Source organism: Parasteatoda tepidariorum, chromosome 8 (assembly GCF_043381705.1).
Source record: "Parasteatoda tepidariorum isolate YZ-2023 chromosome 8, CAS_Ptep_4.0, whole genome shotgun sequence".
Classification (NCBI taxonomy): Eukaryota; Metazoa; Arthropoda; class Arachnida; order Araneae; family Theridiidae; genus Parasteatoda; species Parasteatoda tepidariorum.
The window spans coordinates 71,583,710-71,600,654 of NC_092211.1; the positions used below are offsets into that span (position 1 = coordinate 71,583,710).

At 27.4% G+C, this 16,945-nt stretch overlaps 1 protein-coding gene across 2 annotated transcripts in view; it reads left to right on the forward strand.

Annotated features, from left to right (window-relative positions):
* The window catches only part of LOC107442922 (cell adhesion molecule Dscam1), a 171,252-nt gene that overhangs the window by 105,606 nt on the left and 48,701 nt on the right, over positions 1–16,945 (forward strand). For both annotated transcript variants that reach the window (XM_043040967.2, XM_043040966.2), the window contains exons 12-14: positions 2,877–3,024; positions 9,893–10,041; positions 15,926–16,057. In XM_043040967.2, the coding sequence (XP_042896901.1) occupies positions 2,877–3,024; positions 9,893–10,041; positions 15,926–16,057 (429 nt within the window). The remainder of the gene's footprint in view (positions 1–2,876; positions 3,025–9,892; positions 10,042–15,925; positions 16,058–16,945) is intronic.

A 16,945-nucleotide genomic window follows, 5' to 3' on the forward strand; every position in this document is an offset into this window, starting at 1 on the left:
ATGAAGCTAGTTGAGTGTGCTGCAAACCGTTGAAACGGTTGGAAACATTTCCGCACTTGTGTAGAGTTGAAATAGTTTAATTTTTTTAAACTTTTAAACACGGATGAGAATGAATATTATCTCCTTTACTATTTTTATTACAAACAATTTAGTGTTAAATTAAATTGTTTCAAGGAGAAACTCACATTTGTAACGAAAAATATTATTATAACGACTGTATTTTTTATTGTATTTTTTGCACAGAATTGAAAATTCACATAAAATATACATTGGAATATCGACAATTTGATAGGGGCAACTTATTCTGACTGGATCCAATAAAAATGTCCCTTAAAATTAAAAAAAACACTGAATCAAATATTATTTATTGTTATTATCTTAATCTATTCTGTGATAATTTTTTCCTAAACAATAATTCGAAATGTAGTTAAGGGATTGATATTATTAATAAATTTGTAAACAATGAACTATAACGTAGTGTGGAAACTGTGAACTTGACTTTTCACTAAAAAATGCTTTGCGGCAACGGAATGATTGAAATTTACTAAAAACAATGTTTAAAATAGCAGACAATAAAAATTAATTGAAAACCTAAGCACATTTTGGACACAGTATATTAGTAGGACGCAAGGGTTGGGAAATAAAAACAGAAATAATATAATTCCACTAAGGTTACGTTACACAGGAAATATTCAGTTAAAGAATAATAATATTAAGATAAAAGTCAATAATTAAAAAAAAATAGTGACTTCAAAATAGTGGAAAAATATTGTGCAGCAATAAAATCAGTACTTATTTAATATATTTATTTCGATGGTGTGGTAACTTTACCGGAAATCCAGTTCAGTACATGGAATACATTTATGAATTGGATGAGAAACAATACGAATTCCAAGTTATTTTTTTTAAAAAACTAAGTTGCATTCTTTAAACTCAAATAACCAATTTGCTGAATAATCCCATGAAACTGAAGAGGAAAAATGTGCTTGATAACATAAAAACTTTATTTGTTTCAAATTTGAAAAAAAAGAAAAGAAAAAGAAAATGACATATATTTAAGACATATATTTAAAGTGTTTAAAAATAGATTCGTAACCTTAATACTCGCTAGCTTAAATAAGGAAAACAAAATATGATGAGATTGTGTTTTTGAACACTTAAATCATGTACATTTTCCCACCTCGAATTTTTGAAGGAAATGAAGCTTTTACATTATCAAGTTTGCTCATTGACTGCAACTGCGGCAGTTATAAAATGGTTAAATTGTCAACAGGCGCGTATTGGTCAAGATAAACGAGCTCTAAGATATCGTCAACTACATTGAAAATCAGGAGTTCCGAAATTCATTAAAAAAAAAAACATTATTAAAGCAATGGTTACATTTTGAATTTTACATCTAATACTATATATATATATATATATATATGATGATGATGATTTTAGTGCTGCACCATATTTTTCGTGTCTTCGGATATAAATTTTTTTCTGACCTTTTACTGTTAATTTAGCAGTGTTACTCTTCAGCAAATTTATTCCACTAATCTAACGTAACTTCCGATGAATTATAACGCCTTTGTTTTGCCATCATTTTACCTTACTGATGAAGGTGTTTAATAAATTTAACTATTTCTTACACTAAACTTTGTTTTTAGTTGACTTCTATTTTATCACGAAGGATAACTATGATAAAAGATAATGAATTTTTAAATTTTAAAATTTAAAGAAATTTCGAGCTCACTTTGCTAGCTCTATGTTAGAGAAGGACGCCTGCAGAGGACATTGTATTTTTTGTCAGAAAATGAATTTAATTTACAAATAAAGAAAAGGACAAAAAGGTAAATTAACAATTAAAACATTAAATCAAAATGGAAACGCACCTAAGGCAGCTAAAACCAAATTTGCTTTATTTTAACTTAGTTATTCAAAACAAAAAACAACTAAAGCAAGAAAAAGCAAGAAAAATAAAAGATATGTGTGTTGTCAATACATCACTTCATCAGGGGACACACTGCCAGCCAACACACAGGAGCCTTTCTGTTGTCAGTGGAAAAACTAAAACTGACAGTGCCCTGAGGCCCCATAATGGATAGACAAATATGAGAAAAACATTATCATTTATATTTTATTTTGATTTGGTTATTCTAACTGTAAAAATTTTTATTTATAAATGAGCGTATCATTTTTAAGTCTTATAAAGTGTACTTTTAAGTTGTGTTTGCTAGTTCATTTTTTTTTGTACTTTTCAATTCTTATAATGATTTTCTCTTATTTGTCTATCTATTATGGGGCTTCGGGGGCACTGTCAGTTTCGGTCTTTCTTCTGACAACAGAAGGGCTCCTGTGTGTTAGCAGGCAGTGCTTCCCCTGATGAAGTGATGTCTTGTTAACACACAGATCTTTTATTTTTATTGCTTTTTCCTGCTTCAATTGTTTTTTTGTTTTTTTTTTTGATTAACTAAACTGTATTTTTTGTTAACCCTCATTCTAAATAACGAAAATTCTTCCAATTTGTTCTTCATTTGATGTTTTTTTTTTAATTTTTCATTAAAAAATTGAAAATCATTCCAACAGAAGATATGGCATGGACAAACAATTCATTAAAAAGTAATAAAAAATGAATGTAATATCCCACGTATTTATTCAAAGAAAATTTGGAATTTCTTCTCCATTTAAAAATAATTCAAAAAAGTTTAAAACGCATAATAAATTTAAAGAAAATTTTAAAATTTTTGCATTTTGTTTAGTAAAGCAAAATATACGTTATTTATTTTCTCTCTTAATTGAAAATATTTCAGCGAATAATTAATTTAAACAAATCAGCGATATTTATTTGAAAATTTATAAAGACAAATTCGCTGTTTGTCTTATCCTTTTAGGTGTTCCACGTTTTCATACAAAATATGCAATGATGACGGTAAGACGAGGTGATAAGGCATTAATGGATTGTGAAGTAGTGGGTGATAAACCCATTAGTTTTTCATGGAGAAAAAATGGAGCGGCCATTGACACGGAAACAGAGATACGGTAAGTCATATTTTGTTATTTTGACCCAATATTAAGTTATATATATATACCTTTATATAAACGCATTCTATCTCGTAAAATAAGTTGCGATAAGGCTTTAAGAGCCTTACAGACTATCTGGGATTTTAGATTAATATTTCTTTCTTTTATAAGAATGCCATTTCTGAGAACAATATCTATGAAAAAGGTTGAAAGTGTGAAAACTCACTGCAGGATTCTTTAAAAATTCTAGAAAAATTTATAAAAATAATAATTATTGGGAAATGAATTTAGTTAGCACTTTTTTAGGAAAAAAGATACCTTACACAGTTAAATTTTTAAAAAAAATGACATTATTTTTTTTTTAACCGGTTGAAACTTTGTTTGAACTGGGGAAAATTGCAACAACATAAATTATGATAAAATAGATTTTTTTCTCGACAAATATATGATACTATACTATCTCCCTGATCCGCGATGATTAAGGGGATAAAGCGTTTGCCTTTCAAAGAGGTGAACCGGGTTCGAATCCCAGCGATGGCTGGGCGATACGAATTCCGCGTCCAGCTTGCACCGACCACAGTGCTGACGTGAAATATTCACAGTGGTAGACGGATCATGGGTTAGAGTCCCTTTGACATTCTTCAACATAAATCATTCTAATCATTACACAATTAATAATAACAACTCAGTTTTTCAAGCTGAACAATTTGCTATTTTAGAATGCATTAGACTCATCAAATCACAGACTTCATTTAAGGCATCTAAAAAATATACAATCTGGTCGGATTCTAAAGCAGTATTATACTCTATAATCAACCCAGGCACGAAAAATTCACTCTCGGCTAAAATACAAAAATTACTCCTTAATACAAATATATTTATCTCATGGATTAAAGCACATGATGACAGAACAGGTAATGAAAATGCAGATGCCCTAGCTAAATTGTCGACAACTAAACAACAAAATTACTCATATCCCTTCCCGATCTCACATCTTAAGAATCAACTTCAGAACTCTTTATCACAAATTCGGCAAAATTATTGGAACAATTCAGATAAGGGAAGAAGAATATATAAAATTATTAATAAAGTAGATTATTTCAAGACGATGCCATCAAAACAAGAAATTTGGTTTCTAACTGGGCATGGTCCTTTTCCATGTTATTTTAAATATCTAAACATCTCAGATAATGATCACTGCACGTGCGGGCACTCCAGAACACTATCTTACGGAATACATCTATACAGCTTCATGGCATACTCGTGCATCGAATATCAGTAATCTACCAACTTGGCAAAAACAATTCATAACTAACAATACACTTAAAACCAAATTATTATTAGTAATGAATTTTCTTTCTGATAATGATAATATTCTAAAATTTTAAATATAAAANTATATATATATATATATATATATATATATATATATATATATATATATATATATATATATATATATATATATATATATATATATATATATATATATATATATATATATATATATATATATATATATATATATATATATATATATATATATATATATATATATATATATATATATATATATATATATATATATATATATATATATATATATATATATATATATATATATATATATATATATATATATATATATATATATATATATATATATATATATATATATATATATATATATATATATATATATATATATATATATATATATATATATATATATATATATATATATATATATATATATATATATATATATATATATATATATATATATATATATATATATATATATATATATATATATATATATATATATATATATATATATATATATATATATATATATATATATATATATATATATATATATATATATATATATATATATATATATATATATATATATATGTCCTTTTTTTTCCTTTATATTAATTTACTTTTCAAAATTCATTTATTGTCACTTTCTATTTGTCATATATATATATATATATAAAAATTCTTCTTTAAACTATAATTAATATTTCTGTCTATTTGTACACAAGTTAATATTTCTGTCTATTTGTACACAAATTAATATTTCTGTCTATTTGTACACAAATTAATATTTCTGTATATTTGTAAACAAAATTTTAACCTCCTTTCTTTAGAATGTTTGAATAATTGATTGAGGTTGGCTGGAAGTAGTTGCCAGACGCGTATTATACGGGTAAAGGTTTTACTAACCTATGTACGTATCCGCGTCCGGAAGGGGGAAAAAAATCCCTTTGACATCAGGCTAGCCGTTGGAGGTTCTCGTGGTCTCCCTCTCCATAATCCTTTCACAAAAGAAATTTTCTCCCAATACTTTATCTAGAAGTTTCCTTGTCTTCTGTATCGGGTTCAAAATTACAAGTCTACGTAGTTGAACATTAGCAGTCGTAAACTTAAATATTAGGTCTGCTGTTCAACGAGGGTTATAGTATATGGAAAAAAAACTATCTTTCTGTCCTTCTATCATCGGGCTACCAGAGGTAACATAAAGACATAAAGTAACATAAAGAGCTAGTAACATAAAGAAAGTCCTTTAGATGAAAATAAGCGTTTCTTGTATAAGTTTTGAATAATAATAAAATAACGAATTTGTCACGATTATTTTTATTGTACTTGCACCTGTTGCCCCTAAATGTGCATTTTAACTAGATGACTTGACACATTTTAAAGGCACGCAATAAAAACAGGCAAGCGAATGGCCTGTAAAAATAAATAAACTTGTTTCCGTGGCAGAACACAGAAAAGTGCACTTTTTTCTCTCATTCTGTTTTTCTTGAACTCAGTTTTAAAATCTTTTTTTAACTTTTTGAACGAACTGCAAATACTGTCTTAATCACAATGATTACCCATTTGATTAATTTAATCATTAGATAAAACAAGCTTATAAGGATTAAATAATGAAGTAATAGAAGATAGTCGTCCATCATATTCTATCATAGCTTTTGGAGGGGAATTTTTTCTTGAATCTAAATTATTTTCAAACGATAAACAATTTTTAGGAATAAATTACGTAAATTAGGTTAGGCAAAAAGGAATAAATAATGAAGTAATGAATGATAATCATCTATCACGTACTGAACGTGAGCTTGATGGATATGATTTGGGAGAGAAATGTATCTGAAATCTAAATTATTTTCCTACATCATACAGTTTTGAAGAATATATTAAGTAAATTAGGTTGGGTGTTAAGGAACAAATGATGAGGTAATGGATGATAATCATCTATCACGTACTGAAACTGATCTAGATGGATATGATTTGGGGAAGAAATGCATCTTAAATCTAAATTATTTTCAGACGTTAAACAATTTTTAAGAATTGAGTAAATTAGGTCAGGAATAAATAACGAAGTTATAAATGATAGGCATCTATCACGTATTGAACCCTGGGCTTGATAGGTAAAGTTTGGAGACAAAATGTTTTTTTATTTATTTTGAGTTACTTTCATGCGTGAAATGATTTTATTTTAAATATAAAAAATTTATTAACTTTTGCTTAAATAAAATATAGTTAGAACTAGTTAATATAGAATTTATTTAGGAATTTATCTTGATAAAAATAAGCAGTAATAAGGAAAATATTTTCTCAATTGATAAGTTTCTTTTTGACGGTCTGGACCAAACACAGTTTTATTGCTCTTAGATAAAGCAAAAATAAGTGTGTTTCCTTGTTATATATTTTGAAGAAAAAATGAAATGCTGGATGGTTGCTTTCACTAATGGTCTAATCGATGGAGTATTTTTCTTTTATGACAACAAGAGTTGACAACCAAGTTCGAAAAATGATATAAAGCTATTTTTCTGCTTTGGGAAAGCTGAATTTGCTTTTGAAAACAATATTGTGCCAGTTATTTGTCTAAGACAAATTGAGAATTACTCTAGCGTATTAAAATATCACATATGATATATTTTTCAGATAAAGTTATCCTAAAATATAAGTTTCAAATCTCACGAATGAAAATAAAGGGAATGAGAGTTACTCTGGCTTATTAAAATATCGTATATTATATATTTTTTTAAATTAAGTTAATTTAAAATCTAAGTTTTAGAGAACATGAATTTAAAAAAAATATATTGAGATTTAGATTTTACTCAAGCGCATTAAGGCATCGTATATTGCATACATTTCAAGTAAAATTATCATGAAATATGTTTAAGAGCAAAAGAATTAAAAATAAATTGGTTGAAAATTACTTTAGCGTATTGAATTATCGCATATTACATATTTCCGTAATAAAGTTACGCTAAAATGTAAGTTTCAGATGACAAGAATTAAAGATAAAATAATTGGAAATCACTTTAAAGTATTAAAGTACCGCATATTATATATTTTTCAAATAGTTATCCTAAAAAATAAGTTTTGAAGCCAAAGAACTAAAAATAAAATGATTTCGAATTACTTTAGTGCATTAAAGAGTAGCGCATAATATATTTTTAAAATAAAGTTATGTTAAAATATAGGTTTTAGAGCACAAGAGTTAAAAATAAATATCTTATAAATACTGCAGATCTACATTTAAATAATTTTAAATCAATCTTTCCTGGATTTATATCATATGTAATTAGAGTATGCTGGTCAAAATAAAATGTGAAAGTTAGACGTTTGTAAAATACTAAACCTAGAATGATGTGATATCATCTCTTTAGAAACAGATTATATTTTTGTATAAATACTAATTAGTTGCATCAATTATTTAATTATTGTAAATAACCAATAAATAAACTCCCATTAATTACTTTGTAGTCTAATCAGAAAATCAGAATTGATTGAAATCGCTATGATAACCAATAATGAAATATGTTAAATATAACTGAGGTAACACAAAACGTTGCATAACTACCTTATGTGCTACACAATAGCTTATACCTTTCCAAAAGATTTCTATTTTCTGTTACTGAGATTGATTTCGAAACAAAATTATCCTTCTTTCCTAAAGTTTTACGTTTTTTTTTGTTATTTTAAACCAAAATACAAAATATTTCTAAAGATATGAAGGAAAAATATTTCGTCACCTACTCCTGTAATGATTAAATTCAACAAGCTGTTATCGGAAAAGGTTTCTATAATAAACCCTTTATTTACAATTTTAATTCTTTGATGAAAAATGAAGTTTAAAAAAATGTAAACAAGTATGCAAGTACAAAAAAGTAAAACAAGTATACATATCAGAGGACGCAAAATAATGCTAAAACGAAGATGAGGAAGACTAATGTGAAATGCTGGTTCAGAGACACTAAAACCAGTTTGGCTGCTTAATAAAATTTTGGATTTGATTTTTCTCATTGTCACATTTCGTCTCCTCTTTGTTTCACACATCACAAATTATCAAAATTACAAAAATAAGACGTTGGACGTTGTTTTTATACTTTCTCTTAAACAAGAGGCTGATTGAAATAACCTTATTTAAGGCTTATTTTTGATTTACCAAATTTATGTGTATATTTTTCACCAATTTACAATAATAGCACTTTTTAAAAAGCACCTCAACTGAAGTGTAAAGGTGCTGTAATGACATGACGCAAATTATCTATAAATTGTACTGTGGTAGGCTTATTGTTGATATATTTTGGTTTGTATATTCTACATATAAAAGTTTCGGCCATTAATCTAACACTTTCGCAAACCAAAAATAACCCTAACTGATCAGCACTTTTTAACACTTTCGATTATTTTCGATTAACACTTTTTTTTCAGATTCACAAATTTTAGGAGCTTAATTTATAAAAATAGGACCTTTTACAAAATGTCTGGATAATAGTGTTAAGTAACTATATTGCTAAATAAATTAAATTATCTATAAATTGTACAGTGGTGGACTTATTGTTGACATATTTTGGTTCGTATATTCTACATATAAAAGTTTCGGCCATTAATCTGACACTTTCGCAAACCTAAAATAACCCTGACTTCGATTAACACTTTTTTTTTCAGATTCGCAAATTTTAGGAGCTTAATTTATAAAAGTAGGACCTTTTACAAAATGTTTTGATAATAGTGCTAAGTAACTATATTGCTAAATAAATTAAATTATCTATAAATTGTACAGTGGTGGACTTATTGTTGATATATTTTGGTTCGTATATTCTACATATAAAAGTTTCGAACATTAATCTAACCCTTTAACGAACCTAAAATAACCCTGGCTGATATTACTTCGATTAACGCTTTTTTTTTAGATTCACAAATTTTAGGAGCTTAATTTGTAATTTACAAAAGTAGTACCTTTTACAAAATGTCTTGATAATAGTGCTAAGTAACTATATTCTTAAATAAATTAAATTATCAATAAATTGTTCTATAAATGCTAGTTATAATATCGGGATAATTTAGTTTGTATATTCCACATATAAAATGTTTTGTTGATAATATAAGAAAAAAATATTTCGCTTTAAACATTTTTATTAGATAAGTATTTTCATTCAGAAAAAAATAACAGCTTTATTATGAATAAGATTTTCCATCCGTTAATTGCATAAACTTTGAGTTATATTTAACATGTTTCCAAATCACGCATAATACAAATGGAATTCGAGAAGAGATAATTTTCAAATCCATAAAAAGATAAAATAATCTTCACTCAAACACATACAATAACTGTATTTAATCATTTCTGCAGAAATTCTTTGGATTTTCTTTTTTGGAAGCTCATTTAAAGCGAAAAATAATCATTGTAAAAGCTTCGCTAACGATTTATCTATTTGGATTGCAAGCTAAATAGATTTCAAAAGAATAGAATATTCATGAGTATAAATGTATATCCAGATGGTGAAAGAAGATAAAAAAAATATCTAAATTACCAGGTAGAGAGATGATTTGAATGAGATTAGTTTTTAAATATTCCTAGATATTCACAGAAAACTCATGAGAGTGTCTCTGGAGCCCGATCGGAATTAGTCATTGAAAAAGTGGAAAAGAAAGATTCAGCTTTGTTCTCTTGCACTGCAGCTAATCAATATGGAGATGATTCAAAGAATATTCAGCTCACAATTCAAGGTAATTTTTTTTATTCTTTATATGAATGACTCTTCAAAATTATGAAGATGTTTTCTCGTTAAGTATATACTTTTCTCGTTATAAAGTGGTGAATTACTCAAAGAAAGTTTGCAAATTTTCACGTCTGAACCGTTCTTTTATCTTTATGAGGTTATTGCATTCTTCTTGAAAGTGTTTACGAATATGTTATTAATTTTTCATGATTGTATTTTAAAATTATTCAATTTGGCTTGGGTTTTTTTTTGGTTTTTTTTTTGTTGAAAAAAAATAATTATTTTCACTGTATTTTGAAGTAAGTGTTTGGTTGATAAGGTTTCACAGATTTTTCAAATCTTCGAAAATATAAGGATAAATATGATTTACGTGCAATAAAATATGCTTAACAAATACAAGTAAATATGGTAAATAGAAATGGAGTTGATTCGAATATCTAGCTAATAATTCAATGTATTTTTTTGTTATCCTTAGTTAAATAATTCGTTAAAAATCATAACGATTTTTTCTCGTAANTTGTATTTTAAAATTATTCAATTTGGCTTGGTTTTTTTTTTGGTTTTTTTTTTTTTGAAAAAAAATTATTATTTTCACTGTATTTTGAAGTAAATTTTTGAAGTAAGTGTTTGGTTGATAAGGTTTCACAGATTTTTCAAACCTTCGAAAATATAAGGATAAATATGGTTTACGTGCAATAAAATATGCTTAACAAATACAAGTAAATATGGTAAATAGAAATGGAGTTGATTCGAATATCTAGCTAATAATTCAATGTATTTTTTTGTTATCCTTAGTTAAATAATTCGTTAAAAATCATAACGATTTTTTCTCGTAAAGTGTATAATTTTATCATAATAAAACAATCTATTGCACAAAAAAATACCTGAATAGTTCATTAATTTTTGAATATTATTTTCTTTGCTATTCGTAGTTGAATGATTCGTTAAAAATCATAACGATATTTTCTAGTAATGTGCATAATTTTATCACAGTAAAACAATCTATGTATTACTAAAAAAAATACCTAAATAGTTCTTTATTCTTTTTGATTATTATTTTCTTTGTTGTTCGTAGTTGAATGATTCGTCGAAAATCATAAAAACTTTTTTTCGTAATGTATATACAGTCGAACTTCTATTTAATTAACTTCCATTTTGTCAAATTTTTCTATTTTGCGTTTTTTTTTCAGGAACCAAGAACATTTTGCCAATTTCTTCGTAAAATAACTTCCAAACAACAAAATGAAATTTCTATTTAGCGAACTTTTCTCTGACATCCACTTTCCCTATTTTCCAAAATATTTCAGAACATTTCAAAAGTGTTAACGCATTTTATAGGGGAAAAGACCTTGAGTTGATTTTCGCAGCCACTTAACTTTTAGAGAAAGCAATATAATACATTACCCTTTATGTTTGCATTTCAAGCATGAATCCATGCCAAAAATCAACTTACGAGAAAGCATAACAGAAATTTCTAAGTCATTGAACTATGATGTTACAGATCGTACTATTTGTAACCGTTTTGCTAAAGCTGGATTCAGCGCGGAGAGGATGATATTCCTTTAGAAGAACTTAAGAGAATGCGGCTACAGCTAAGAAAGAACCACGAAATTAGCGATGATACACTGATTAAAGATTTTCTTTTTATTGATTCTGAATCTGCAACCATGGAAATATTAACTGAATCGGATATTTTGGGCAGTAGGAAAAATAAAAACAACACAGCAATAAATTGTGAGGAAAACGAAGACAAAAATGATGAAGAAATCACCATACCTTCATGTGATGAAATGTTAAAATAATTTGAAATAATTCGATAGTAGATAATAATTTTCAAGATAAAGGTGTATCAATTGCTATTTTAATTATGTCTAGTGTTTATGAGTTTAAAGCCTGTTTTGTGTTGTTTAAGTATTTCAAATGGTGATTTTCAATTTAACGAATATGTTAATAATGTAATATATTCGTCAATATTTTCTATTATATTGTGTTCTAATATAATATATTCGTAATGTGTTCTATTTAACCCCTTTCTTCTCGCTCCCGTGAAAATGACATGGTGAGATTTCGCCCTCTATTTCTCACTCCCGTGATATCTCCGGGCTGGAGTGTTCAGTAGTAACACGCCAATAAGAATAAAACTAATTTATTTCTTTTCCCGGGAAAACATTTTATTTCTCATTCTACGCACCAGATGGCAGTACCAGGATATTTTTAAGGTAATTGTAGATAGTTAGTTTATTTTAAACTAGATGCCAGCACTAATCAAATACGTGTATTTGTGATTAGATTAAAAAATAGGCCCTTTTATGACCGTTTTCTTGAAAATTAACCGATCGTTAAGGGGCTAACGAATAAGTTCCTTATAAGTTACCATATAAGGAACTTTTTATCGGCATTTAGCTGCTTCATTAAATAGAGGCCCGTCTGCAATTTTATCATAGTAAAACAATTACTCGAAAAAAAGCCTTCTTTCCTGTAAAATCATAAAAATGTAAATCATAAAATCATTCTGTAAAAATCATAAAATCATTCTTTAAGAATCATAACAATGTTGCTTAGTAATGTGTACAATTTTATCATGATAAAACAATCTATTACTAAAAAAAATATGTTTACAGAAAAAAAGGAATATTTCACAAAAGGTGGGACAGACTCCTGGTAACGACTTAACAGCACTGTAAGAAAACAGTAAAGAAAAATAGCTTACGTTTGTGAAAAATCTAGAAATCCGTAGAGTATTTCCTTCGAAGAATCGAACCATTTTAATTTCGTCCAATCAGTAGTTTAATCAGAAAGAGTGTCCGAGTTTGATTGTTAAGTAATAAAGAGAAATCGTTAATTCTGAGGGTCGTAGTCATCGAGAAACTTTCTCGTTACTTTCAGAAAATTCGAACGAGGGAAGAAAATCCTTTGAGCGAGATTGGAAGCTTAGTTATAAAAGTTCTATAAACTGCCATAAACTGTAAACAATTTTACTTTTGTCTATTTCTTTAAGTTTTAAGTCCAGGTTTCTTAGAAAATATTCTAAAATGTATAGATGTATGTTTTGTTCTTAGAACGAAAAGTCAACAGATGATTGTGTTACCTATTTTCTTACCTTTTTTTCTTGTGTTACCTATTTAATGAACAAAACTGGTTAAAAATGTAATGTGTAGTAATACATTTAGAAATGTAGGATGATTCGTAATGACCACCTTCAGTACATAGGTTTAAAAACCTTATTAATAACAAATGCGTGATGTTCCGTAATAACCACCTATAAGTCATATTTTTAGAATCCTTAGCAATTATAAATGCAGAATGTTCTGCTGTAACCGCTTTCAATCCTCAAGTTTTGAATCCTTATCAACCACAAATGCAGGATGTTCCGTAATGACAGACTGAAAACCATATTTTTAGGACCCTTATCAATTATAAATGCAGGATGTTTTTTAAGACCAACTTTAATCCATACCTTTAAAATTCTTATAAATCATAATGCAGGATGTTCCGTAATGCCCGCTTTTAAACCATATTTTTAGAATCTTTATCAATTATAAATACAGGATGTTCAATATTGACTGATGTCCGTATGTTTAGAATCATTACCAATTATAAATGAAGGATGTTTAATGATTACCTTCAAGCTAAATTTTCAGAATTCTGATCAATTATAAATCCAGGATGTTCCGTAATGACAACCTTAAAACGACATTTTTAAACTCTTTATCAATTTTAAATGCAGGATGTTTCTTCACTACTGCATTTCTTCCATATGTTTAGAATCCTTATCAATAATAAATATAGAATGTTTCGTACTTCCGACTTTCGTGTCTACCTTCAATCTATATTTTTAGAATCCTGGTCAAAAATGAAGTTTAAACAATATAGGGTCAGGTATTAAGCTGAGAAAGTTTCATCAAAACCAGATGAATCTTTACTGAAGAAGCGGATGAGAAAACATAAATTGTTTGATTAAAGGTAGAGACAGACAGTGATATTTAGAAACAATTTTTAAGATTCATGAGGGAATCAAACTTGTTTTGGTGTTTTCAGCCCGCTTTCATCAGTAATGATTCTATAGAAATAAATGGTATTTTTTCTTCAAATTTAAATATTAAATCACTACTCTCAATGTATTTATTTTTTGCTATATATTTTACAAGGATTTTAAAAATATGGATAGAAAGTAGTTATTATGGAACACTGTGCCCTTAGGCACTGTAGATGCGATTGAAAAACCAACGCAAGTGCGTCAGGAAGCGTTGCACTAACGTTGTTTTATCCAATTCACAGAAATTAAATATTATTAATTTAAGATTTTTAAGACCTGTTTGACTTACAGAAGTCCTTCAGAAAACTAATTAAAAAATGTCAAATTATTTTACAGCTGTTTGAAAATAAATTTTCCTTTTTCCTTAAAAAAATATTGAGTTTCAGAATTTGAATATGTTTTGCAAAAGATTTCTCAAATGATTTTCTATTTTTCTGTAATAATTAGAAAATTAATTCCTCCGTGAAAATTAATTTCCATTTCTATTAGCGAATAGAAAACAATTTAGCTGTTGCTTTTTTATATTCTAAAAAAATCCATCCATACATATTTCATAAAAAATACACTAATTAAACTTTGAAAAAAATATTTTAGCGTTTTTTTCACTAAAATGGAAAACTATCTAGAGAAGACATTTAAAAAAATTATCCATATGTATAGTAGAGAAAGAGGAATAAAAGAATATGAATTACAAGGAATTAAAAAAAATAGAAAAATTATCTTTAAAATACAAATTAGTAGAAGTTGAAAGATCGTGTGGGGAATTTTGCTATTAAGTTTTAATTAGTTTTTAAAGTTAAAAATATAATTCAATACCATTCAGTGATTCTCTTCATCTTTAAAAGAACAATTAACATTTATAAATGATGAAATTTATTCAAATAGATCTCGTTACCGAACCTGATACCTTTGGGACGTTTTTTTTATTTTTATTTTAAGGGATAGTAAATGATGGGATTGTTTGCTATTTATATTTTACTTTCTCTACTAAAAAATCAATAGAGATACTTTATTCACACCCCACTAAAGCTGCACAATAGTCTCTCAGCGACGGTCTGGGAAATATCCCTGAAAATGGACCAAAGACATGCCATCTCAATTTCAATACTCTGCAGTGGAGATGGTTTCTCTCTCTGGTTGCCTGAAAGCAGAGTCTAGCACTTACCAATGAAACAGTTTAATGAAGAATGATATCGCACGCCCTTAATCCCTTCGCAGGGTGATCAAAGTTGTATTCCACAAATTCAATAACCGATATGATCTTCGACTTTGGAGATCTACTGGGAATCATGTCGTGCAATCACTGTGAGACTAAAAAAAAAATTCAAATGTTCAATGTTTTAGAAAAGCACTTACAATTCTTTTTTTAACGCTTTTTTCCGAATTCTAGGAAGAAAGGAGAACTATTTGCAATTTGTTTTCAATTTTTCATGTTTGTGCCATTATTTAAGAAATTTTTAGCAATTTTTGTTCGACTGATGTGAAGGCAATAATCAATCTTCATGTCTTATAAATCTGGAGTTAGTTTCAATTATAGCAATGAATCGACTTTTTCGGTGGATAACGTTGGTAACTATTTAAGTAACTCTGCTGTGGAAAACCTTACATTCTTTCGCTTAACTCAAACGCAAGAACTTAATCCGTGGTTAAAAGAGGATATTTATTGAGGTATCGAGGCATAATTATTTAGCTGACGCTGAATAAATTATTCAAAAAGAACCTTAAAAATGTAATGTTTTTATGTTTTTTCTTGCTTATGCTTTTTTGAATGTCAACGGATTCTCAGATGGGATATTGGCAACAACAACAAAATGTAAATTTGCTATAATTTTGGGTTTTAATATCTTTTACTTAGATATTCCTGATGCACCCAAGAGTACTGAAGTTCATGATGTTTCGAGTAGAAGTGTTAGACTTTCTTGGAGTAAACCATTTGACGGGAATTCTCCCATAATTCAATACACAGTCATGTGGAGACAGCTAGGAGGTACGTTTAATTTTTATTTTTTTAATTTTCCTTCCTGAAAGAACGCTATACAGTGACAGAGACCCTTCAATTTTCTTTCAACTCGATTAATAATTTAAATTTTTTAGTGTGGAAAATATGAATTCAGATAAACTAAGAGTAGTGCTGTGAAATTTCGAATGTTGAAAATATTTTTGTATTTTAAAAAACTATCAAACTGTAAATAAATTATGACATGATTACTTCCTCTCTGAGTGGCAGAACATTATTCATTATGATTTAGCCTTGCATTATGACCGGATCATACTCATTTTTTAAATTTGATATTCAATTTAGTAGTTGAAACTTCATAACCAGCTTAACTTCATAACAAGTTTCATATAATATCACGATTTATTTATTTTCTGTAATTATGCCATATGGTTTATTTTCATATTAAAAGGCTTTTCAAAAGAAAATTATTTTTTTTTAGTATTTGTTTTCTTATCATTATTTTTAATATTGTCTAATTTTGATTTTTTTTAAAGAAAAGAAAATTATAGCTGCGTATTTTGCTCGCAATCTAAAAATTTAAAAAAGGGAATCGAAGCATTTGAAGCTACGCAGTTTACTTTAGGTTTTACTCCTTTGCTTTACTTCATATTTTGAATTAATATTGTAATTGTACAAAAGGCCATTAAAGATTATTCCCGTTAGTGGTTATTATGCAGATTATTTATTGATCATGATAAAATCACTGCATTTACTAAATCTTATTACATATTTTAAAACCATATTTTATTGTCAATTTCACCCAAGACATTTCCAAAGCGCTTAAATAAAAATTACTGAGTTTTTTGATTTTCCCATAGAGCCAGAAACAAGGCACATTTTACCATATTCTGGTAGTTTTGACCGTACTTGCTTTTT